At 39.8% G+C, this 24,619-nt stretch overlaps 1 protein-coding gene across 6 annotated transcripts in view; it reads right to left on the bottom strand.

Moving 5' to 3' along the window:
- The window catches only part of UNC79 (unc-79 subunit of NALCN channel complex), a 149,654-nt gene that overhangs the window by 114,367 nt on the left and 10,668 nt on the right, over positions 1–24,619 (bottom strand). For 5 of the 6 annotated variants that reach the window (XM_089522436.1, XM_089522439.1, XM_089522440.1 and 2 more), the window contains exons 2-5: positions 19,899–20,019; positions 8,202–8,506; positions 5,335–5,505; positions 900–992 (exon numbers count right to left, since the gene is read on the bottom strand). In XM_089522436.1, coding sequence (XP_089378562.1) covers positions 900–992; positions 5,335–5,505; positions 8,202–8,506; positions 19,899–20,019 — 690 coding nt within the window. The remainder of the gene's footprint in view (positions 1–899; positions 993–5,334; positions 5,506–8,201; positions 8,507–19,898; positions 20,020–24,619) is intronic. The other variant, XM_089522441.1, reaches the window with a different exon arrangement.

Below are 24,619 nucleotides of genomic sequence, written 5' to 3'. Positions count from 1 at the left end.
TTATTATCAATCTTTGCTGCATGCAGAAAACATCCTTGTGTACAAACTGGCATGGCAAAGGGAGTCAAATGCTCTATCAGAACAGCTTTCTACATGCAGGTATATGGAGGTATTTTCCATTATGAGCATTATAGATGGAGTGATTTCAGTCCTGTAATGCTTGCCAGTGACTAACACAGCAACTTTAAAAGAGAGAGAGAGGTTCATAAGAGGTGAGCTTTTTTCCCACAGCATCACAATGTCATGATGGAGAAATGTTACAGCAGTCATTTGTTACAAAGCAGACAAAGCAAGGGGCCTATTAAAGGTGGCAGCTATACTCCTCACACAATGAATGAGTAGCACTCACCCCAAGTTATCAGATCCAACATGACAGTTCCTTTCTAATTGCAGTCAATGTATCAGACTGTAGAAGGCATAATTTGTCCTTTCATAACAAGGAAGCATTTAGAACCTGACCAAAGTGCAGTAAATGAGGCAAACTACACATTTCCCCCATTTTATATGCACTTCCTTAATTATCACTAAAGCAACTATGATTTTTTTAATAACACTTTTCCATTTTCTGGTGCTAAAATGGAATTTATAGAATTGGTTCAAAGCCCCTAAAGTTCAGATCCAAATGTGTTTTTTCCAACACTGTGGATTTAATTATCACCTAAAGAGCTGCTTCAGGAAGCAAGTTCAGACATCTTAAAAGGACAATTTTCCATTGCTTTTCAAAGGAAGAGCACAGTGATCATTAAGAATTCTTCAAGGGTAATTCATGTAGTGTTAGGTTTCAAGTAGCTCTGCTAAAGCATAAGGGAAAAAAGCACACCCCACATTTTCAACAAGCTTTTAAGTGTTTTTTCTCCCAGAAGACTGACAAGTGAACAGCCCTAAAAGCTGGTACATACCAGGATTGGATGTATACTGCATTGCGATCATTAGCATCGAAGATGCAGAGAGATTAACATGAGCAGGGACCCCTTCTCTTCTTGAGGAGCCCACTTCAAAAGAAACAACATCAAAATAATTAACAACTAGCAACTTTAAAAAATCAATCACAGAAGTTTCATCAAAATAAAGATGATGATTATTCAGTCAAATTGGAAATACAAGTATGTCATCTCCAGGGATTCATCCAACGGCATCTTTCTCCAGTATCATTCATTCACTCACTCATTCATTCACTTTATTAGCTCCTTTTATAACCTGCCTTTTCTTCAATGAACTCAAGGCAGTATATTCCCTCTTACTCATGTTATCAATGCAACAATCCTGTGAGCTATCAGTCTGAGAGAGAATGACTGTGCTACTGGGTCATATGAGATGTATCTACACCACAGAAATAATCCACTCTGACACTACTTTAATGACCAAGGCCCAATGCTATGGAATCTTGAGATTTGTAGTTTGTTTTGGCATCAGAGCTCTCCGACACAGAAGACTAAATGTCTCACAAAAATACAATTCCCAGAATTCCATAGCAATGAGCTATGGTAGTTAAAGTGGTGTCAGACTGGATTATTTCTGCGGTATGGATGCAGAATCAGTAAATTCCATAAATCAGTGAAGACTACAACCCAAGTCTCCCAACCCCAGTCCAACACTCTATCTGCTACACTACACTGTCTCTGTGTAGTTCAGAAATCTCTGTATTCTGCATTTCACACTTATGTTATCGCACTTTATGGTCAACCGACACAGTCCTCTCTGCTTCATACTGTATAATCTGCTCAAACCAAGAATCTACAAGGCTGCCAATGGCTGTGGGCTGGACAGGTGTCAGGAATTTTGATGAATGTTCCTTGCTAATATTTCTGAACTACATTCTCAGCTATGCTGAAACCCATCTGTTTCTTGGTTAGCTATACCGCATGACTCAGACAACACCCACCCTACCATGAATTTCAGTAAACCATAAGGTCTAGGGCAGTGATGGCAAACCTATGGCACACGTGCCAGAGGTGGCACTCAGAGCCCTCTCTGTGGACACATGAGCCATAGCCCCAGCACAGAGTTTGCTAGAGTCTGTTACTAGAAAGCCAGAGGGACATGGCACTTTGCAATAAATAAGTGGGTTTTGGGTTGCAGTTTGGGCACTCGGCCTCTAAAAGGTTCACCATCACTGGTCTAGGGAATGCACTGGGATGGCAAAAAGGGACTGGTGCACTATGACAATGTAACCACACCATCAGAAGCTGTAAGAGGAAAACAGCCATGGGCATTGCAGCCAGGCAGGAGATCAGGCACTGGAGAAAAGCCAGCAGATTTTTTTTCTGACTTCCACCAATGCACAACCCCTAGTATAGTGGCCCCACAAGCTTCCAGACATAGTGTGATTAAACAGACAAAGCAATAATAGGTCAGTGGTATGTAAAGTGTGCCCCTCCCAGATTGTGTTCAGCTGCAACTTCCATCCGGCCTAACCAGAATAGCCAACGGTGATGAATACTGGGAGTTTCAGTCGAACAACATCTGGAAAGTTTAACTTTGCCCACCCTTGTTATAAGTAAGTGGGATGTAAAGAAGGAATTCTTCATGAGAGGAAAGGAAATTGTGACTACATGATGCTGGGAACAAATAGCTTGATTACTACATTAAACCCTACTTGTTGCCTTCCCAAGACATAGGAGATTATCACATGACATCTGAGCATGGTCTGGGCATGGTCTGGGCACAGGTGAAAACAGGTGAAAACAGGTGTTATCACACACCAAAATGCCACTGATGCCACCAGGTGACTACAACTCATCTCCAAGCCACGCTTAGTCCGCTGATTTTGCAAAGATGGAAGCTCCTCATCCTTGAAAATCAGGGGGCTAAGCACACCTCGGAGATAGGTTGTAGTCGCCTGGCAGCGTTTTGGTGTGCAATAACACCTATTTTTACCCATTCAAGCCTGTGCCCACCCTGTTCCCAGATTGGATGGAAAATGACATGTGATAATCTCCATAGTTTAGCTATCATCTTTTCAGACTGAGACATCACAATATGTTGCAGTTATATTGCAGTTAATCTAAAAGGCTTCCAAAAATCTTCTGAAGTCCTTCCTACAACCACATCAGAAGAGGAACAGTGGGGTAAGGAGAATGCAAATGCAAGGATTGTTGCAAGCCATTCTCATAGCATGGCTATTCCCATGGTTCAGAAAATGTACCAGAATTCACATCAGACTAGGTTTCTTTATCCATCTGGATGAGGATTAAAATGATATCTAGAAACACTTTAAAAACTGAGGTTTTTCTGAGCTGACACATACATACTCTTGTTTTTTGTTTTGATTTTTTGTTAAGCCAGTAAGGGATTCATGCTGAAACAGTAAACATTAACAACAAATGAGATAAAAATACTCACATGAGTCTTTCAAACAGTCATTTCTTGACAATCCCAGAGGCATCATTAACATATAGAGATTATAATATGCCTATTTTTAATACAGGATACCTCACTCCCCAAACAGTAATATTCTCAGCATTTCAGAAGTTGAAAAACTACCAGCAGATAGATTCATACCACTAAAAAGTATGTGTCAGTAATAAATATAAACTCAATATGCCATGTACACACTTTAACTATAGAAAATGAATATAGATGAGAATGTGAATCTGGCAAGACAGCAACATTGTGTTTGAATCTTCTCATATAAACAAATAGGACCAAATCTGGCCATTGGAGGTGGCTACCATATCAGCGGGATAGTGAATCCACTCTGGGTTTAGGTGTGAGCTCTAAAGGAGCGATCCAAAATAATAGACTTTATCCTCCAAAAAGGTTCAGCACATTGGACAGCTCCTTCAAAGTCCAGACTAAAATCTGGATTTCTCTCTCCACTGATATAGGAGTCAGAAGCCATCACTGTTTTCAGGTAGAGTAGAAAGCTGTGGGGATGGAGTCCCAAGGTACTGCCATGGTGAGAACATTTGCTATACCACAAATAAAATAAAAAAATAGAATACTGGCACCATCAAAACAGATCAGAGCAGACTGAGCTCCAATAAGCATAATTTTAAAATGCCTTCATCAGAAACTTGGCAGTGTCAGCCAATCTTCAGTAGTGAAGTTGTTCCAGAAAAGAGACACCATCCATAGTAAAGTTCCGTGGGGAAGGTCAAAGCCTATTTCTAGAGAAAAGGTACCAAGCACTATGTTCCTACATTTTGTGTCCTCCTCCTATAAGAAATGTACTTCCTCTAACAGTAGGCAAGCTGATGTTGGGAGGCACTTCTTTAATACTCTACTTAGATCTTTAGTGCCTTCAAATGGAACTGGAAGATAATAGGCAGCTGGTGTAACTCCTTAAGGCTTAAAGGTAGAAAGGAACATAAAAACATAGCCAAAAGTTTTCTGAAAATCTAACACAGGTTGAGTATCCTTTATCTGAAATGCTCAGGACCAGAAGTGTTGGGGATTTTGCGAGGGGGGGGTCTTCCAGATTTTGGAATATTTCCATAGATATAATGAGGTATCTTAGGGATGGGACCCAAGTCTAAATATACAATTGATTTATGTTTCATATACACCTTATACACATAGCCAGAAGGTAATTTTATATACACTATCTTTAATAATTTTGTGCATGAAACAAAGTTTGTATACACTGAACCATCAGCCTGCCATGTGAACAATTTTGGATTCTGGAGTGTTTTGGATTTCCAGATAAAGGAGAGTCAACCTGTATTCCATTTCTGCTGTCATGATGAGGTATTAAATAGGAAAGGACTTCTAGACGCTTTAGAGTTCCACTGAGGGGCCAAAGTGCATCTTTATTGTAAATCAGACCAATCTAAAAATAATGTGGTAGCTTTGTGTGGGAGCTTCCTGCATTTATAGAGTCCCTAAATGAGTGGGATGCCACAAACCACCAAAACACTGAAGTCAATGAGGAGTCTTTGGTCTATCTCCAGCATTGCACTTAGAACTTATGTAGGACTTTTACAGTGGGGCTTGCCCCCCTTCCTATATGTAATCCTCTGCACCAATCTAAAGACTTGTTCAGAAGGGGTTTGCCTTTGCCTTCCTCTGAGGCTGAGAGAACGTGACTTGCCCAAGGTCATCCAGTGGGTTTCCATGGTTCAGCAAGGATTTGAACCCTAGTCTCCCGAGTCATAGTGAACACAAAATTCCTTTTTTAATTACTAAAAAATACAGACCATGACATTAGATTTTATTTGAGGAGGGAGAAGAACTATATTTGATTCTAAGATTTAAAAATAGCACAAGAATTCTTTATAAATTGTTTCTGTAGGTTCATTCATCATAAGCATTCACAATCCCAGATGAAATTTCAGTAAGGCAGAAGAATGTGTAATCCTCTTTGAAAAGTAAATGTAACCAGAAATTACTTACATATAGCCATGGGCAAGAAAGATGTGCTGAGGTACTCGATGATATCTTTGTGCAGAAATGGTGGGAACGTGGCTAATGTGGAGATCATTGTATACGGTAAAGTACTCAAGATGTCATCATTGAGAAAAGGGAGCAAACAAGTCGTTGTGTAAAAAATGGACTGTCCAAGATCTGTCGGAAGCACACACACAAAAAAAATAATATTGGCAACTATCAACATGTGAGAGAAGACATTATTTGCTTTATTAATTTTCTGAGGTAAATTTAGCCTAGGTCAGTGGAAACCAAAGCAATCTTCATGGGTGGGAGAGAATTAGGAGGGAAGATGGTAAGAAAAGAATAAAGTAGAAACTAGAGTGAATTGTAGAAACCATTTTAAGTTATAATACCCAACCAAACATTTGTTTTTCTCGGGCTGAACCATTCCTAACTCCCACAATGCACAAATCACTTTAGTCTCTGTTAAAGGTAGCCATGATGTTTTAGTGCATGAAGCACAAAACCCCTGCAAGCACTTCTACATATGTATGACAATAAAAACAAAAAGAAAAGTATTAATTTCATGACATCCAAAATCTTCTGTTTCTAGTGGCAACTTAGAATCATAGAATCATAGTTCTGAAAGAGACCACCAGGTCCAACCTCCTGCCATGCAGGAATACACAATCAAAGAACTCCCGACAGATGGCCATCTGGTGTCTGTTTAATGATAGTGCCAGCCCTGACTTCTGTCATTGCTCAGTTCATGAGCTTTCCCTTGCAGTTACTGCTGATGGGACCTAGCTGTGATAAGAGGAAGTAACCCTGCATCTGCAATGCAGAATGAATGCCCTTTGACATTGCTTTACTATAGAATTCTGGGATTTGTGAGATATTTAGCCACCTCTGTTAGAGAACTTTGGTGCCCAACAAACTACAAATCCTGGGATTCCGTAGGATGGAACCATGGCAGTTAAAGCAAGGTCAAACTGCAATAATTCTGCAATGTGGCAGCAGTGTTAGAGATGATGGTCAGGTGTCTGCATCTGCTTGCAACCCCTGCTGTTTGAAAACATTTTAAGGCAATTGTTATTGAAAATGCCATGTTAACTAGAAAGGAATAAAATACATTTTAAGAAAACTACAGATTGCACTGGTAGCTTATGTAAACAGAAAGAGGAGAACCAGCTTCTTGCCTTCTTTGCCTTCAATTCTATTAGCAGGCTTAAATTTTTATACATGCCTTGCGATCCTGGATCTCGATTTTTACACTCCAGGCAGCAGTAATGTTGAGCACTTCTGAGGTCCATAACTTTCAACAAGAGAGTTATTTTCTAAGTCTGCAGGACCATCTTCCTGACATTTGTAAATGGAAATAAGAATGTGATCCTAGCTCCCAAGGGACTTTGCATGCATTATAGAGTACAGCAGTTGGGCCAGTTACTACAGTGATTTTGGTATTACTGAAATCCTGAATATCAACAGACCTATAACTTCAACACACGTAGTCACTGAACACAATATTTATAGTGGACGCACCAACTCTTGACCATGCTGGTCAACTGCACAGTGGACTGATTCAAAACCATAACAAGACACAAATTTAATGAGAGTTTTAAATAATGTTATTTTTACATTCTTTACAGTAATGCATATTCATTACTCCTTTTGACATCTGCGATACAATTGCATTCCTCAGCTTGTTTGTCAAAAGTACCATGCCTAAAAATGGTGGAAAATCAATTCAATCATTTTACTTATACCCTAACTTTACCCCAAGACTAGAATTCAAGATTTAGATGCCCTGTCCTGTCTCTCCACTACCTTTGCTCTAAAGCCACCTAGAATGAAATGGACCAATGCAGAGAATGTTTATCCTTCCTGATGTTTTAGCCTATAATTCCTATCAGATCTTACCCAGTATGGCTGCTAGTAAGGGATTCTAGAAGCTATAGTTCACATCATCTGGAAGGCCAAAGGCCTGCCCCCTTAATAGACACAACAGAGATAAACTGGTAAGTAAGATTCATATGTATCCTAAAGCTAAAAGTCAAATAGACAGCAGAAAGAAGCAAACCAGGAGCATGTTCACAACTGTCCCAGTTTGGCAAAGACAGTCCCAATTAATCCTCTGATATTCCACTTTTTGAACTGCTTTTAAAATGTTCCTGTTACCCTCTCCTTCTTCCACTTTCCTCCCTTGCCCTGGCTTACATCAATTGCTGGAAACATGAATTCAAAGTGCAAAAGTAGTTTGCATTACATTAACTCAGCAGGGAAGATAGGAAGGCATGCATTTTGCTCTTCCCAGTAGACTCAGGCAAAAGCAAACTGATGCAGCCTCTCCTAGCTTGTGTGTTCTTCCTCATTAACAACTTTTGTCATCTTGATCATGCAGATGTTGTTTGGCAGTATGTGTCCCAGTTTTCATCATCTGTGAAATGCTGGAGGCTATGTATGCTCATGAGCCAGACCACAACAATAACATTTACAAGGTGCAAGGAGAAGCGCCAAATGTAATGAGTCAGAAGCCTGCCGAATTAAAGCAAAGATAAAAATATAATTGAACTTGCGAGGCATGTTCAATGAACAACAAGGATCAGTTCCTAAATTATTTGGGAGGAGATAAACATTCTCATAAACAGTATCTAACATTGCATTGTCTCTGGATCCTTCAAATTTGCACAATGTACAACATACCGGATCAAACCATGTTTATAAGTTCCATGTTTATGCATGCCTAGTACACATAACAGTACATCCAAAGAACACATGCTAGACAAAAAAAATTAAACCTGTGCCAATTTAAACCCCTTGTATTTCACATTTTCCTAAGCCTGGAGAAAATACAGTGCCCTAGATATCAAGAATTCCAAAGGTTCACTTACCATGTTGACCATGTTGTAGCAAAGGAACTAGATCCAGCAGAGTCACCAATGTCACGTAGAGTCCTTGATAGTCCAATGATGGGTAGTCTGATAACTGAGCATCACGACTTTGCTGGCCGCGTTCAGTGGGAGCATCTCGCAGGACGCTGTAAAGGAGGGAGCGAGTAACAGTAGGGTTGATGGAACTGACCTGTGGTCTTAGAGATGGGGTGAGTGGGAATGGCACAGGAAAAAGACACATGGTCATGGGCACTGTCAAATTGGAGGCATCTTGATTCTCCTTCTTCCCTGTGCGGGACAAAATGCTGTTGGGGGGACAAAGAAAAAAAAGAGACAACAAAGACACAAAGAACAGCACATTACATTGAAATGACACTATAAAACAAATAATAAAACTCCAGATACATCCCACATGAGATGCAATCTCTACCAATACTAGTGCATCTTGCAAAATCTAGCAACCATTCACTTCCATGCTTGGGGGGGAAAGTACAATACAAAATTGCTAAACTTGGTGGGGAAATTTCCATTGCATCTCATGTGTTATCTGGTTCATAAGGAGCAAAAATATAAAAATGCATGTTTCAGTGACACACCCATGTTTTACAATTCTTCAGAACCAGATGCAATTTGCTATGGAAGGAAAAGAAAACAGCAATACAGCCGCAGCATCAGATAGTCTGAAAATTTCATTTTGCATGTTTGTTTGTTTGTAAAAAAAACAATATTGGGAAAAGATTTTGAACACTGCCATTGGACAACCACGGAGGAAATACTTGTAAAAAACAGGTGTGGCACTTGCAGAAACATGTTTTAGCAAAGAATAAACATGTGTGTTTGTTAAGAGAGTCTTAAAAATCACATGTTTATTGCATCAAAATAATGTCTGTATGTATTACATGATACTGCTTTATGACATTCCATCAGTATCATCTGAGATAATGAGATTTCAACAGGCACATGGATTTAGAAATAATATAATATTTCTAAAATGTTAGCTAAACTACATTTGGAAAAGCTTTAAAATAATATATAGTTGATGGGCTGCAGCATGTGTATGTGAGCTAATGAGAATGGTAGTTTGTGTGTGCTTTTAATTTGGGGGGGGAGGAAACATCTTATTCTATGCATACAAAATGCTCTTTTGTTACGTGGTTACTTTGGAAATCTAAGGGCTACACAAGCATTCTATAACTGCATATCAGACAGGATCTTATCATAACATTGCTAATGCTACTTACGTTATTTACTGAACAAACTTACTACAGACTAAAGGAGAAATCATTTAGAATAATTATAAAGCTCAGCGAGCATCAAAGGGAAGGCAAAAACAAATTAAAACCAGATTGCTATGCCTTCTCAATATCATTGCAAGTAAACTATATTGATTTTCGGATACAACTGTTTTTTCAAGTTGCTGATAAATAAACAAAATTAAAGGGAACCATTCAGCATCTTTATGGTCCACACTGACTTCAGTAGGAAAGGTACAGCACAATTTTAGCTATTTACTCAGAAGTAAGTCCCAATATAATCAGTGCTTCTTACTTCCAGGTAAATCCACATAGGACTGCAGTTTTAAGATATGCATAATGCCCCCAAAAATCGAAAGTTTGAATTGTTAGTCCTTACTAGAACAGGTTCACTGAATCAGCCAAATTTATGATGCATCCACACTGCAGAAATAATCATGTTTGGCACCGCTTTAACTGTCATGGCTCAATGCTATGGAATTCTGGGAATTGTAGTATTGTGAGATATTTAGCCTTCTTTCTCAGAGAGCTCTGATGCTCCACTGAACTACAATTCCCAGGATTCTATAGCTTTGAGCCATGGCAGTTGAAGTGGCATTAAATTAGATTATTTCTGCAGTACAGATGCAGCCTTACTTAAATACTGATTTACCAAGTCCTCATTGATTTAGTGGGTCTATTCTAACTGGGACAAACAAATGGATTTAGTATATAGCAACTGATAGCCACTTAGCTTTGTTTTGGTCATACTCATAGTTGGTCCCCCCCCCCGATCCCGTTATTTTCTTAAAACTAATTTATCACACAATGATTATATAACTGTGAATTAACCTATAAACGTATATTATGTTTACAAGGTATCAAACCATATATTCATTTTTTTCTGGGTGTTGGCATGGAAGAGGCAATGTTTGAAAGGTCTACTACCTAGCACTTTCCAGATGTGTAGGACCACATTTCCCATCATCGTTGAACTTACTGGTGGGACAACAGAAGTTGTAGTCCAACCCACCTAGGGGGCTCCAGGTTGTATGAGGCTGGTCTACATCATTAATCTAAGCACTCCTACATATTTCTGTGATTAATCTTCTACAAAAGGCAGAGGTGAACTTTTCACTACATATATTCTGAGCAGAATGCCAGGTTAAATGGGAATATGATCCATTGCACTCTTTTTATTTTACAGATCTATTAAGGCATTTTTCACATACGGAATGTTCAGAGACATCTAGGGGGATTACCAGAATTCAGAAAGTCACAGATCAATGTAAACTGTTGCAGGGCAAAGCTTCATTATTTGGGCTCTATTAGGGGATGTTACAAGTGTTCTTCCAGGGTGCAGATCCCTCCCCCCCAATAAAGACAAAGAGTGGAGGAACTGTAGTCCTCCAGATGTTGTCAGGCTGGATCTCTCATCAGCCCTAACTAGCATAGCCCACAGTGGAAGATGATGGGGGTTATATCACATAACATCTTCACAGAAAAACTTCCCATTCCTGGTATAGACCATGTGTAGTATCTTTCCCATCCTGTCAAAAAAGGCTGCCTACTAACACATAACAAGTTTCTTGTTGTTGTTGTGTGCCTTCAAGTCATTTCAGACTTATAGTGACCTTAACCCAATCTTTTTAATGTCTTGTTTACTATGCCATTGTTTTCTCATGCCTTTTGGTTTCGGTTACCCAGTGTGACCAGTTTCCATAATGGTATTTATAAAAATCAAATGACTAAATAACCTAAAAAATACTACGGCAATCATGACTTCAACAATCACAATTATGCTAATAAATAGGAATGTGGAAACCAAAGTGTACATTCTGGTGTTGATCCCAACTAGAGTCAACCCACTGAATCACTAGGAACTTCGTAAATCAAGTTTTATGTAAATCCAATGTTTCTACTCTGGTTGGAAGTAATGATTAGATGGAGGCTACTGAGCATTGCCTTCTTACAACTCAGGCCATAGATTATTGTTGTCTTTACTGGCATTTCCCAACCTATTGCTCTCCTGGGCAATGGTATGCTAGCTGAGCATAATGAGAGTTGTTACCCAAACATTTGAAAGGCACTAGGCTGTTGAACCTGGTCCATGCTGACTAATTTGCTTTTTAAATTTCACTGGCTTCACTATTCCACCTGCTTCGCTATTAATTTCAATTCTGTCTCTCAACACTGCTGGCCAGTTCCTCTGTTTTCCATATTTGGCTTCAGAATATAAATGTTCAGAAAGTTTTGGCTTTCAGAAGACACTCAAGGCCTGAGGTGCAGCTCAAGGATGCATCTGCACTGTAGAAATGATGCACTTTAACATCACTTTCACTGCCATGGTTCCATCCTACAGACTCCTAGGGTTTGTAGTTTTGAAAGGCACTAGTACTCCTTGGAAGCGAAGGCTAAAGACCTTGCAAAAGTACAAATCCCAGGATTCCATAGGATAGAGCTACAGCACTTAACATAGTGTCAAACTGCATTACTATTACAGTGCAGGTATATCCTCAGACATAGAAATGAAGCACCAAGAGACTACATATCCCAGCATGCAATGCACCATCATTAGCTAATCTGCTTTCTGAAACGTGTTATTGAAACATTTAAATGCTAGGGGCGTGAAGATCTGATTGTTAATTTTATGTCTAGCATAGGTGCTTTTTTAAGTAATTCAGCATATCATATGACAGAGAGAGAATTATTATTATTATTATTATTATTATTATTATTATTATTATTATTTCCTCCCCCTTCCCAACATCTGTGTTTATCATCTTGGTTGTTCTCTGCATAAATGCCTAAAAAATCAAACTGTGGAGTCAGTCAGAGCAGGGAAAGGCTCCTAGTAGCAAAGAAGCCTTCTCTTTGCAAAAGAACAGGGAGTAAAGCCAACCACTGCCCAATAAAAACATCATTTCCATAATTAAAGGTGATTCAGCCTGGCATCCTTCTATAGGTCGCTAAAATGAATACCCAGCTTATTGGGGGCAATTAGCTTACACTTTGTAAACCGCTTAGTACATCAGTAAGCAGTATGAAAATATACTTGCTATTGCTATTTTCAGATAATATATCCAGCATGGGCTCTTGAGTGGGCACCCCAACCTAGCCTCAACTGATGTGTTAGATTACAACTCCCATCATCCCCACTCAGCACAGAAGTGGGTGCAGCATCTGGGCATACTGAGAGTTGTAATCAAACCCATCTGGATAGTACCAGGTGGAAAGGGGCTCCTCTCAAGTGGATGGCAATGACACCTCCTTTCAGTTTCACTGCCGCTACTCCTTGCAGTAAGGAATGATAGGACCACATAGTGAGAGACAGCGTAGGGAGAGAAGGAGAAAGACTTGATTGCCTATAAGGCTACCTGGGTGACCTTGGGCTAATCCCCATCTTCCATCCTAACCTACTTTGTGGGATTGTTGAGTGGGCACAATGGGGCAGGAAGAGAATTTTGTATGCTGCCTTGAACTCCTCTGAAAAAAGGCTGATACCACACTGCAGAATTAATGCAATTTGACATTCCTTTAACTGTCATGGCTCCATCCTATGGAATCCTGGGATTTGTAGTTTGTTGTGGCATCAGAGCACTCTTGAGAGAAAAGGCTAAATATCTCACACAACCACAAATCCAAGAATTCCATACCATTGAGCCATGGCAGTGAGAGCAGTGTCCCTGCCCCACGGCAGCAGGTCTGCCAGTTGACAGGATCACTTCTGAATCTCCCACCATTCAACTTTAAATGGATGATCTTGGGTTTTAGTATTATGGAAATCCCAACTTGTAGTTATTTTTCATGAAGTACAGTATTCATTAATGTAATTTAATATGCATTATTTATATCCCTCCATTCCTCTGACTGATTAAAGTCAAGTGTCTTTGGGAAAGTGAGGTTCTCGACACAGAAAACCTGGCCAACTCATCAGATCTTGATTTCATTGAATAGGGGATCATTGGTTATATGTGCTCTGGATTTTTGACGGCATTCAGTACGAGGCATACATGGTCTCTTTTACACTACACAATTATAGTACTTTGATATAGTGGCTACATCCTACAAAAATTTGCCATGGCTACATCCTACAGAAATTCGATATTTGTAGTTTGCTGTGACTGCATCCTATGGAATTGCCGTGGCTGCATCCTACTGAAACCTCCTGTTTGTAGTTCAATGAAGGACTAGAGCTGTCTGCCAGAAAATTCCAAATATATTTAATGAAACTAAACATCTCAGGATTCCATAGGATGGAGCCATGGCTGCTTAAAGTAATACATAAAACTGCTATATTTTTGCAATGTGAAAGAGCCTCTTATAACAGTGCATCACCCATAAGCACTCTGTGCTTCTTGTTAGCACTTGTTGGCTGCCAGGCTGAGCCAATTAATCAATGTGACCAGTCAGCTGAAATCTTTTTTAATCAATTCAAAAGGTATCTCAGTTAATCAGGCAACTGATGATTTACAATGTTGATTCGTGGTTGCAGATGGTGCAGGGGCCATCTTAGAAGAAAATGAATGACATTTCTAAAATGGCAACTGCTGGACTAAGGATGAGAATAATATTTATAAATATTCAAATTCCACATTAAAAAGGGGCATTCCCAAATGTCAGAAATGTTATTGTCTGTCCAGAAAACAAGTTTTCTGTTCAAAACATGGCTTTCTGCAGAGAAAATATTTTATATGAAAAATCCCTCAAATGTTTGGGGTTTTTTAACAATAAATCTTAAACTCCAACTTTTAAAGAGCAAGGAGAAAAATCATTAACTTATTCATTATTGCCCACGAGAATAAAATGTACCAAGATTTACTTCCCTACTATGGACAGCCAGAGCTCGGAGGGCCAATATGCCAGGACATTCTGCTTAGCAGAGACAATGATGTCTTCCTCTTTCCACTCCCAGTCTTCCTGTTCCCTCTGAACTTAGCTACTGTCCTCACACAAGCTGGAATATGTGTGTTCCCCAGAACAATATATGGTTGTGTGCCACTCTTGTTATTACGCCTTAGGATACTGAGCAAATTGTGGTGGCTTGGTTTTCAATTATGGCCCCTTTAGCTTTACACCACTTTCTTGATGGAGAGGAATCTTTGCAAATATATATTCTACTATGGTTTAAATTTTTTTTTAAAAAGGATTGGGGGACATAACAATAAGGGCTCTGACTCAAAGGTTAGGACTCAACCAGTATCAGGAAACAAATAAAAGAATGGGTTGAATTTAGATTTCACTGGCAAGAGCATCCCAAGATGAGTTCACTTAAAGTGGTGGAAAACATCTAAGAAGCCAGAGACCATTTTAGCCCCCTCCTGGACCTTCATGGGCCACTCTTCCTCCAATACCCTTGTTCTTCAAGAAAACAAACTTTGACCCGATTTAAATGGGCCTTTGTGCAACCCATTTGCTATATCACCAAAAATAGGCTTTTTTCTGTCAAAAGCCTCTAATGGGTATATTTTCTCCCCTACACATATTCTGCTCCAGCTTTTGAGATGGGGGAAAAGGCCTGTTTTTAGGAAGAGTCCAGTTCCTATTTTTAAGGAGCTTTTCAGCACATACAAATATACAAAATCTTTGGGAACAATTATATCTAAAGGGTAAATTATGCTCCACCAGGCTTCTGACAAAGTAATGTGCTATTCTGGGTGCAACAAATGAAAAATTAGGATTTCAGAGGCATTGGATGGGATTTGTGGTCCCCTAGAGGTTGTATATGTGGCTCACAGACCACATTTTGCCAACCCTGCCATAAAGAGACACTGAATGATGAGGGTCAGTGATGGCTTTAGCTGACTCTGACAGCTCTCTGCACCATCTTGTATCATCCGGGACTGTGCTGTGGGACTCTAGGACAATATGAGAAATGGAGCTATGGAGGAATCAGCAAAAATCAACTGTTGCCACAAGTATCTTTCCTCAGCTAGATCAAAGGATGTGCATGGATGGAAGGAAGATTTCCATTTGTGGATGGAGCAAGATTCCCTTTTAGTGTTGGAAGAGTTCCTTCTGCTTGCAAAAAGGAATTGAGATCTAGTGGAGGTTCCCACTGGGGAAAGCTCATTTTTGCTGGTTCCACCTCCCAATGACTTCTTACTCCACTCTTGAGGGTCCCCTAACCCTCAGGAGCATCTTCTCAAGAGCAGCACAAAGCTACTGACAAAACCACTTCTTGATGCCATTTCCTGTCACCTTCTCTGTAGGCATCAGTGGAGAAGGGTATTGCATTGCATGCTGGGACATCTTGTGTTTTAGGCCAGACACCACTCTGCAGACTACCTATGCAAAGCCCCTGCCAATGCTGGTCTCTCTCCCATGCCCAGCATCCAGCTTCTCTGCCACCACCAACTTGCTGAAAGAGGGCCTGAAGCAGCTAATAGTGGGGTTTAGGGCAGGCTGGTTGGCAGAGGATTCTGGCCTCCACAATGACCCAAAAAAGGCGTTATGCAGACTTACTAAAAGGAGACAAGCTATAACTTTTAGTAGTTTCAATCATTCCTGTATGACTATTGGCATTTTCCAAAAGTTCTTCTTCTATTCTGTTTCTCCTCAGTTTGGGTACCCTAAAGACCACTGCATGTGAAGAACATTGTGTGAGAATCTGGGTTAGGAGACTCTGTCTAGAGTTTGGAAAAGTTATTTTTTTGAGACTGCATCTTCCAGAACTTTAACCCAAGCTCAGTCTCTGTCTATGCTGACAGTCCTCACTAGTCTGAAAGTCTATTTCTGAAATGCAATTTCGGGGAGCAGCAATCTCTCACCGTGCCCTGGGATGCAATTTTTAAAAAAATACTTTGAGCAGCCCAGTTCCAGGGGAGAAGCTCTTAGAAGGCACTTTAGTTCCTTGCCTATACTATGAGCAGCAGGTCATTTGTAAATAAGAAAGTTATGGACTTTGTTGTCCCTTTGGGGCAATCTTCTGTTTGCTGTTATTCTTCAACTTAGGGGCAAAATAAGCTGGAAATGAAGGATGCATGAAAATTAAATTCATGCTTAATGAAGAGAAATGTTTTGGCCCAAAGATAAACTTAAGAAGGAGCTCAATGAATCAATGTGTTATGCGCTGTGTATGGTGATTTTTTTAATGTGATGTTTTGTTTGTAAAATAAATAAATAAATAAATGCAATTTCTTAACGTTTCCCCACCCTCCCAACTAAAAACCAACAAAATCCAGTTCCACTAACAAAAAATACTGCACCCTCAAGATATCTGCAACGCAAAGGGTCATGTTTGCTTTCTAAAATGGCTACACGGAAGCCAGCTGAATGTGAAACTCAGTGCAAACTAAATCAGCCTTTTCACTGGTTGATCCCCCAAATCCTTTTAAATTCTCAAATTGAGTTAATATTTCTCAAATTTCCATTTCATTTTAGTTTATAGACTACCTGGTCAGCATCAGAGCAAACTCCTCCTCCAATGGGCAGTTAATATTTGCAATAACAGTCCTATGAATGTTTTATCTACAAAGAAAACTGAAGCATGGAGTTGGAGAATCAGGGCCATCCAGATTTTTGTTGGACTCCATTTCCCATCAGCTACAGCCTGCACAGCCAACAGCCAGGAATGATGGAACTAGAATATAATTGCTTCTGAAGCACCACTAATCTCTGGCTTAAGTTTTTAAAACGATTGCAATAACAACTCTAAGATGGCCTGCAATTCCAAGCATGCCTGTTTAGAAGTAAGTCACAGTGGGCTTTTCTGAACTTACATCATATTAAACATACTCAGGGTTGTGCGGGGTACTTCCTGTGGCACACTATCAAGAAAAAGACAGCAAACCATTTGGTGACATATTTTAAAAGACCATGATGGGTCTTTGGACACTGGTGGATTCCACATCAAGGGGATGATGAATCCATCCTACATTTTCGGTCAGACTTCAGAAGAGTAACCAAGATAATGAACCAATTCCTTGGCTAGTGTTCAGCACACTGGACAGCTCTTCTAAAAGCTTGGCCTAAAACCTGGATTTACTGCCTAGTGACATGGAAGCCAGAAGCCACTATTGTACAGATGTGAATTTGCTGTGAGAAGAGTTTTAAGTGGCTGGACGCTTAGCATCAACTATCCTACTGCAGTGACTGGATAGATCCAAGCTAAAACCTAAAGCAAGGGTGAGTAAAGTCTGGCCTTCCAGACATTGTTGGACTGCAGCTCCCATCAGCCCAGTCAATGGTGAGGAATGCTGGGAGTATCAGTCCAGTTACATCTTTATGGCTACACTTTGCATGTGCCTTGGCCATCACTCCAGTCACAAAGCATTGCTCATGCTGGCTGGAGGGCACCAAGTTGGTATAGGCTGATCTAGGGAAAGAGTTCAAACTACCAAAAAATTTTTCATTCATGAAACTGAACCCTACAGCCAGATGTATCCCCCCTACCTCTGTCACATAGGCCACTTCCATTTAAATGAATGAGACTATGTGGCATTCTTTCATATTCATTCTTCATCTCAGTGGAAATGAAATTTGCCAACATCCTTTGGTGTTGCCTTCATGTTCTCTAAGTCTGGGGTACATATCTAATAATACCTGCTAGTTTCCAATCTTTGTCAGCTCATTTTAGACAAAATGAGTGTATTTTCTGAACATCACTTAGACGAACCAACTCAGTCTCTAAGGGCAGCTAAGCCAAAGGAGTTTCAGACTGAGTCAATTTATAACACTTGGGAACAATAGAGCAGAACACACTTGATCAAATATCCCTCTTTTCAAATTACATGGGTTGCAATGGAGCTGGGGCAGCATAAATCCTTTGCACAGGGCAAGGATGAGTGAGAAGCTCTAGGCTTGGGAGACAGAGAGTTCTGCTTCCTTAGAAGCCATAAGAATATAATTGGAAATGTATCTGTTGGGGACCCCTTTTCAGGGCAGCATGTTTTGTACTTCTGTTATCCTGTAGGACTTCCAGTTTCCCAAGGATATATTTATGCAAAGGTCAGTCAGGAAATGCCATGCCTAAAAGTGGTGTCAAACTATATATCTCAGCACAGGAGAAAATGTGCTTGTGAAAATAATTAATACTGAAATATGTCCAATCACTGTTTGCCAGATGTCAAAACTCTGCTCTATAGCCACACCATTACAAATTCCAGAACATTCCCTGGGATCAATAGTTTGCAAACCTGTACTGTCAAATGTGATTGGTGGTCTGTGACTTCCATACTTGCTGAACACTGGCCATACTAGCTGGGGCTTCTGGGAGCTGTAGTCCAACATCTGGAGGTGCAAATTTGGGAACCATTCACACCCCTAACTGGGTATTCTGGGACCTACAGTCCTCAAAAGTAACTTTTCCAAGCTCTGGGCCTAGAACCTATCTATGAAGATACCTGGCAATCTTAAAGCTAAGTGACATTCAAGGTTTGTTTCTTTTTTACTTTTTGTATATTAGATTGCAGATGGGATTAAACCAAATGCTGAATTCAGAACAGATTTTAGACAATTAAAAATATATATATTGCCTCAATAAGACTGTTCAAAAATCAATGGTATTGCTTTTGTTGCCTTTCATGGACTTGTTCCTATTAACATACTGGACAAGAGCCTCAGAAAGTTACTTTTTCTTTGTACTACAGGCCTCAGAAACCCCCAGCAAGCATGGTCACTAGCAGGAGGATTCTGATAGCTGTAGCACACAAAAATGTAAATTTTCCAAGCTCTGTATAGGACCAAATGTAAATTTCAAATCTGAAGACCAATCAAACATTTGAGACATCCCTGATACTAACTTGAATACTCAGACTCTGCCTTACAGGTCATCTAGCCTTGAGTTTGGGCATTCAGGTTGCTTCAGAGAAACCCTAGCCTTTCCCAGTGCCAAGTATAACCAACTAAGTTTTGTTTTAGAATTTGTTGGTGGTCAGTAAGGTTTTATTACCCATATTGTATGTCCCAGAGCAGAATGAAGTGGTACAAATTAAGGATGGACCAAGCCATTCCCAAACTTATGTTAATAATCCTTGTTCTGAATGTTTCAATCACTTCCTGCAAACAGGATACCAACATACTGGAAAAAGTTACCCTACTGGCTAATTTTTCATTAGCAGGGAGGGAGCCTTTTGGGAAAGGAGACATACAAAAGAAGTACCCCATCATGTAGCCTGAAATGGTCCACCATCTCATTCCCACCACATTCTGCTCTACATGCAGACCCAGTTTGGACAACCAATAAGAATTACTTATTAATTCTCAGAGCTTGGAAAAAGTTACTTTTGGGACTACAACTCCCAAAATACCACAGCCCAACATGGCCATTAGCTATTCTGACTGATGGGTTCTGGGAGCTGTAGTCTTTAAAAGTAGTGTTCCCAAGCTTTGGTAATTCCTGGTAACGGAATGAGCTCTGACCCTTCTGCAGAACACTGTTCTGTTTGTTATAAGATATCCATACACATTGTTTAACCAATATATTTATATTTTTGTTTTTTTTAGAGCATAATTTAAAGCTTACCTTAGCAATGTTTGAGAAAAGTATTTCAGAGTGTTTGCAATGTCAGTTCCAGAAGGGACAGGATAAATGTTGTGAAGGACACGATTATGGTATTCTTGCAAGTATCGGATCTTGGAAGCAACTGGAGTTCATCATGTTGAGGAAAAGAAAATGGGAAAAGACTGTTTTAGTTCTGTTCTTTTTGCTGGAAAGTATTATTATTATTATTATTATTATTATTAACCTTTATTTATAAAGCGCTGTAAATTTACACAGTTTTACAATTTGTCTACATTTTTACCACAATCCAGTACAGACTAGAGGCTTGTCTACACCAACCAGAATACTCTAGGATAGCAGTAGCTTGGATAGCAATAGCATTAGCATTTAGATTTCTAAAGCACTTAATAGTGAGGCCAGCAATCTCTAAGCGGTTTACAATCTGTAAGCCAATTGCCCTCTCACCCATTACCTCCGTACTCCACAGAGATGCCAGGCAGCTATCTACACATGTGTCCCATTGTGTTGCCTGCTGCCACCACTGATGGCACAAATCATTCCCTCTGGGGTCAGAAATGAAATGCCCAGTATCAGTTACATTGCTGGGTGCCTCACTGTGAACTAAAAGAGAACGAGTTGCACTAGCAACAGCAACACTGAGCAACACTGCAGGATGTGTGTGTAGACAGCTCTCCAGCACTGCTATGGAGTTACCTTCAAAATCTGGAGCAAAGGGTGGGTTATTTTAAACTGATTTAAGGGAGGGATAGGGTGAATTTGGTGCAGAACTGACCTTACGTCATGAACAGTCCACACTTAAATCAGAAATTTAGCCCTGCGTCATAGACATGTTGGTATGAGGGCAGGGGGGAAATGACATGTCCTAGATGTGATCCACAATTAGAGATCTCCCACAGGTTTCTTTTAACATCAACAGCAGTTGCCAGTCGGTAGGGAGGTCATTTGCATCAGCACTAGAGTACTGGTGGAAAGAACATCAGTTGCATTCCCAAGCCTATCTAAACCTATTGAAATCAATGGGTTCACTTATACTGAAGTCTATGTTGTACTGAGGCCATAATCTAACAAATTCAGACTGAAGATGGTTGCCAACTAGACTTTTTTGCACTGATTTGCCAATCTCAAACAGTGTTATTGGGGTCATTTTCCCACTTACATTTATACAAAGTCAGGTAAAGTCAGGAATCTAATGTGATGACCCAAGCCTTATCTAAGAAGATTTAGTAGTTATAGATTAGTATATACAGCTACAACAGACCCTCCACATTCACTGGGGTTAAGGCCACAGGACCCCCATGAAAGTAGTAAAACTGCAAATAAAAAAAAACACTATCTTTTTTTACCTGAGAAAACACCTCTCTAGGAATCTCTAGATCCTCCAGGGCAACTCTATAAATATCTGCTGGAAGTTGACCACAGAATTATGCTGGAGGACCTATCAAAGAAGTGTTCTCTTTACAAATCTCTAGGTCTTACAGCGTCATTTTTGGAGAAAGTTGACCATAGCGTCATGCTGGAGTATCTAGCGATTCCTAGAGAGAACTTATTAATCAAATCTATGAATAATCAAATCTGCAAAAGTCAAATCTCCAAATGTGGAGGGCCAACTGTATTTCAACTCCATCTTTCAGCTCCAAGAGGCTCTCATGCAAAACACTAAAACAAAAACCATTCCCAGAAAACACAGCATTCAGACATGTTCTACCTCTCTCTCCCATTATGCATAGCAGTTACAATGGGAAGTCTTCCATAAATACATATGATATATGATAACAGAACAAGTATAAAACAAGGCATTTCAGGGAAACATTGCTTTCCATTGTTAAATGTATTTTACAAACCAATTCTGCTCAAAACCCAACTCTTTCCCCAGACTAGGGATTGCCTTGTGATAGTGTGGCAAGGAAAATGGTGACTCATGTAGTTCATCTGCCTCTGTTTTCTTTCATCAGAGTCACTTAGCTGTTCATAGCTGAGAAAGTTGAGTATGCCCACAATGGATTCAACAATTCATAATTGTTGCTTACTATTTGATGTTCTTTTGGTGCCTGTTTATCAAACCATTTCCTGTATTGCTATGTACTGTATATGCATTATCCCACTTGAGAGTATGTATTTTCCCTGGAAGATTAACCATCCATTATGAAGCCAAACCCTCCCTCCAGTCCATCTACCTTGGTCCAGGCCTCGGAGGTAGAGAGGAACTGCTGGACCTCTTACCCTTTCCCTCCACCACTCCCTTCTCCTTCTGTGTCATGTCTTTTTAGATTGTAAGCCCGAGGGCAGGGATCCATCTAGCTAAAAAGATTGCATGTACAGCGCTGTGTAAATTTACAGCGCTTCATAAATAAAGGTTAATAATAATAATAATAATAATAATAATAATGAGAGGGTTGCCATAATGAGCTATTGCCTGATTTAAGAAAACATCAGGGCTGAAAGAAAGGTAATACTGTACAAAACAATGGGTAAAGTGGGATCCTCCAGAAGTCCTTGGACTCCAACTCCTAGCTGTTAACTATGGCCGATGGGAGCTGCAATCCAAATACATCTGGACAGATTGTGACAGGACCTCTGGGAATGTTGATAATTGGTTAAGCAAAATAGACAATATACTTACAAAAGAGAAGCAGGTAAAGAGCATAATTGTGTAGGGGGGTATAACGTTTTAAAGCTCATTGCCGTATCCACGGGTCAATGTAAGTATTTTTTTCTTAACTCTTATTTAAAAGAAGGAACCATCGCCTTGTGAAAGACAATGGTATAATCTGTCCTGGAGCACTGACCTCCTCTTCTCTCTCATCCATCCAGCTTTAAGAGTGAGCACAATGAGTTATGGCTGCTGGAATTTTGAACATTCTTTAACATTGTGTTCCTTTGCTTCATCCTTTAGATCTTTTGCTATATTCCTCTGAATTTTACCCTAGACTTATGCATGGGTCTCATCAAAATCCATAATTTTGGCCCCAAAACTTTCCCTCAGCTTATACATGAGGTCGACTTATAGTCGAATATATACAGTATATTGTTTATTTAGTAACAGAGTACCGAGTAGGCTCCAGCTTGGAAGTATAGGGTCAAAACCGAACAAGCAGTTGAACTAACTTTTTGTAGAATTCTTACAAAACCATGCAGCAATTACAACTGAGCAACTATAAAAGCATTCAAACTCAGCAATAATGAAAAACCGCTATTTGTAAATTATTCACATCATACTTGTTCTTTGTATCTCATGCTGGTCTTCTAGCTGGTCTCTTTACCAACAGAACATGTCAAGGTGTTTTAAGACATGTCTCAGAATGTTTTGTACATGTTTGATTGTAACCTGAAATTTCTAAGAGCTTATCACTTTTCCTATGAGTGTTCCCACATTATTTAGTTATTTATTGGATTTATGTCCTGCCTTTCTCCCAAAAGGGGATTCAAGGCAGCACACTTGACACAACACACTTACATCACTTTAAGATCACTTAAACTGCCATGGCTTCATCCTATGGAATCCTGGGATCTGTAGCCTGTTGAGGTTCTTAGAATTCTCTAGTGCACTCTTCCCTACACTACAGCACTAGAGCTCTTTGGCACTGTGTTCTAATTACCTCACAAAACTACAATTCCCAAGATTTCACAGGATGGGGATGTGGCATTTAAAGTAGCATTAAAGTGCTATAATTGTGCAGTGTGGATAATGCCCTTTTTCTAAGCAGACTCTTTCTTCAGTATGGTTCCACCTTACCTAGGCCTTATGGTCATTTTCTAATCTTTTATCTGATCCTCCTTTAATACTTCAGGAACATCGAAAGAGCCCTACTAGATTGGAACAAAAGCCGAACTTATCTTAAGGTGGACAACTACAGTGGAAGAGGGAGCCATTTTTGCACATGTGTCTCTGAGCTGGGACACACTTTGAGATTTTTTTAACTGAAATTCAGCCCAAAAGTTTTCTTCCAATTATCATTTGAAATTTTTTTTGGCTACTTTTCACTCAAAAAAGTTTCAAGGCTGGGGTTTGAGGGATCAGAAGCAAAAGAACTGCTACAAGTGGCACTTGGGGGTGATTTTGAATTCAAACAATTAAATTGGAAGGCTTTGGGGTTCAGGAGGAAATTGAGGTTACATGTGCCCCATGGGCAGCATTTTAATTAGCCCTGTTCTCATCCAGGGCTGGAAAATGTGTGGCCTGCCCATGAAGTGGGGCTTCAGCTCCACAAATTAATTGATTGAGTGATTGACTGATTTTATTACAATATTGATATCCTGCCGTATACTAGAGGATTTCAGAGTGGTGTAAAATGCAATCAGTTCAGAGCAGTTTAAAACAACAAGCATAATTTTCAAAGATGAAAAGCATATTAAACCACTTCAGACTTTTTAAAAAGGCCACTCAAAATCAGTTACAATAATTTAAATAACATAAAGTAATTGATCCCCAAATGCTTTAATGTTTTAAAAAAACATGTTTTGATGTGGCTGGCACCAAAATGGCATCAGTGATGGCACCAATCGTGTTTTTAAGGTGAGGGTAATCCATAACTGGGATGCCACAGCAAACAAGGCCCTCTCCCATATCCTCCCACAATATATTGGCTCCACCAGTGGGACTCAGAGAAATGTTCCTTCAAGAGACCTCAGTTTTTAGGCAGGCATATATGAATTTGCAAATCCCATCAATAATCCTCTACAGTTCACGTTCCCCAGCAGTTAATTATCTGCATACACCACAT

Source organism: Sceloporus occidentalis, unplaced genomic scaffold, assembly GCF_023333645.1.
Source record: "Sceloporus occidentalis isolate IW3139 unplaced genomic scaffold, rSceOcc1.0.p SCAF_4, whole genome shotgun sequence".
In the NCBI taxonomy this organism is placed as follows: Eukaryota; Metazoa; Chordata; class Lepidosauria; order Squamata; family Phrynosomatidae; genus Sceloporus; species Sceloporus occidentalis.
This window is presented reverse-complemented; position numbering and strand designations above follow the sequence as displayed.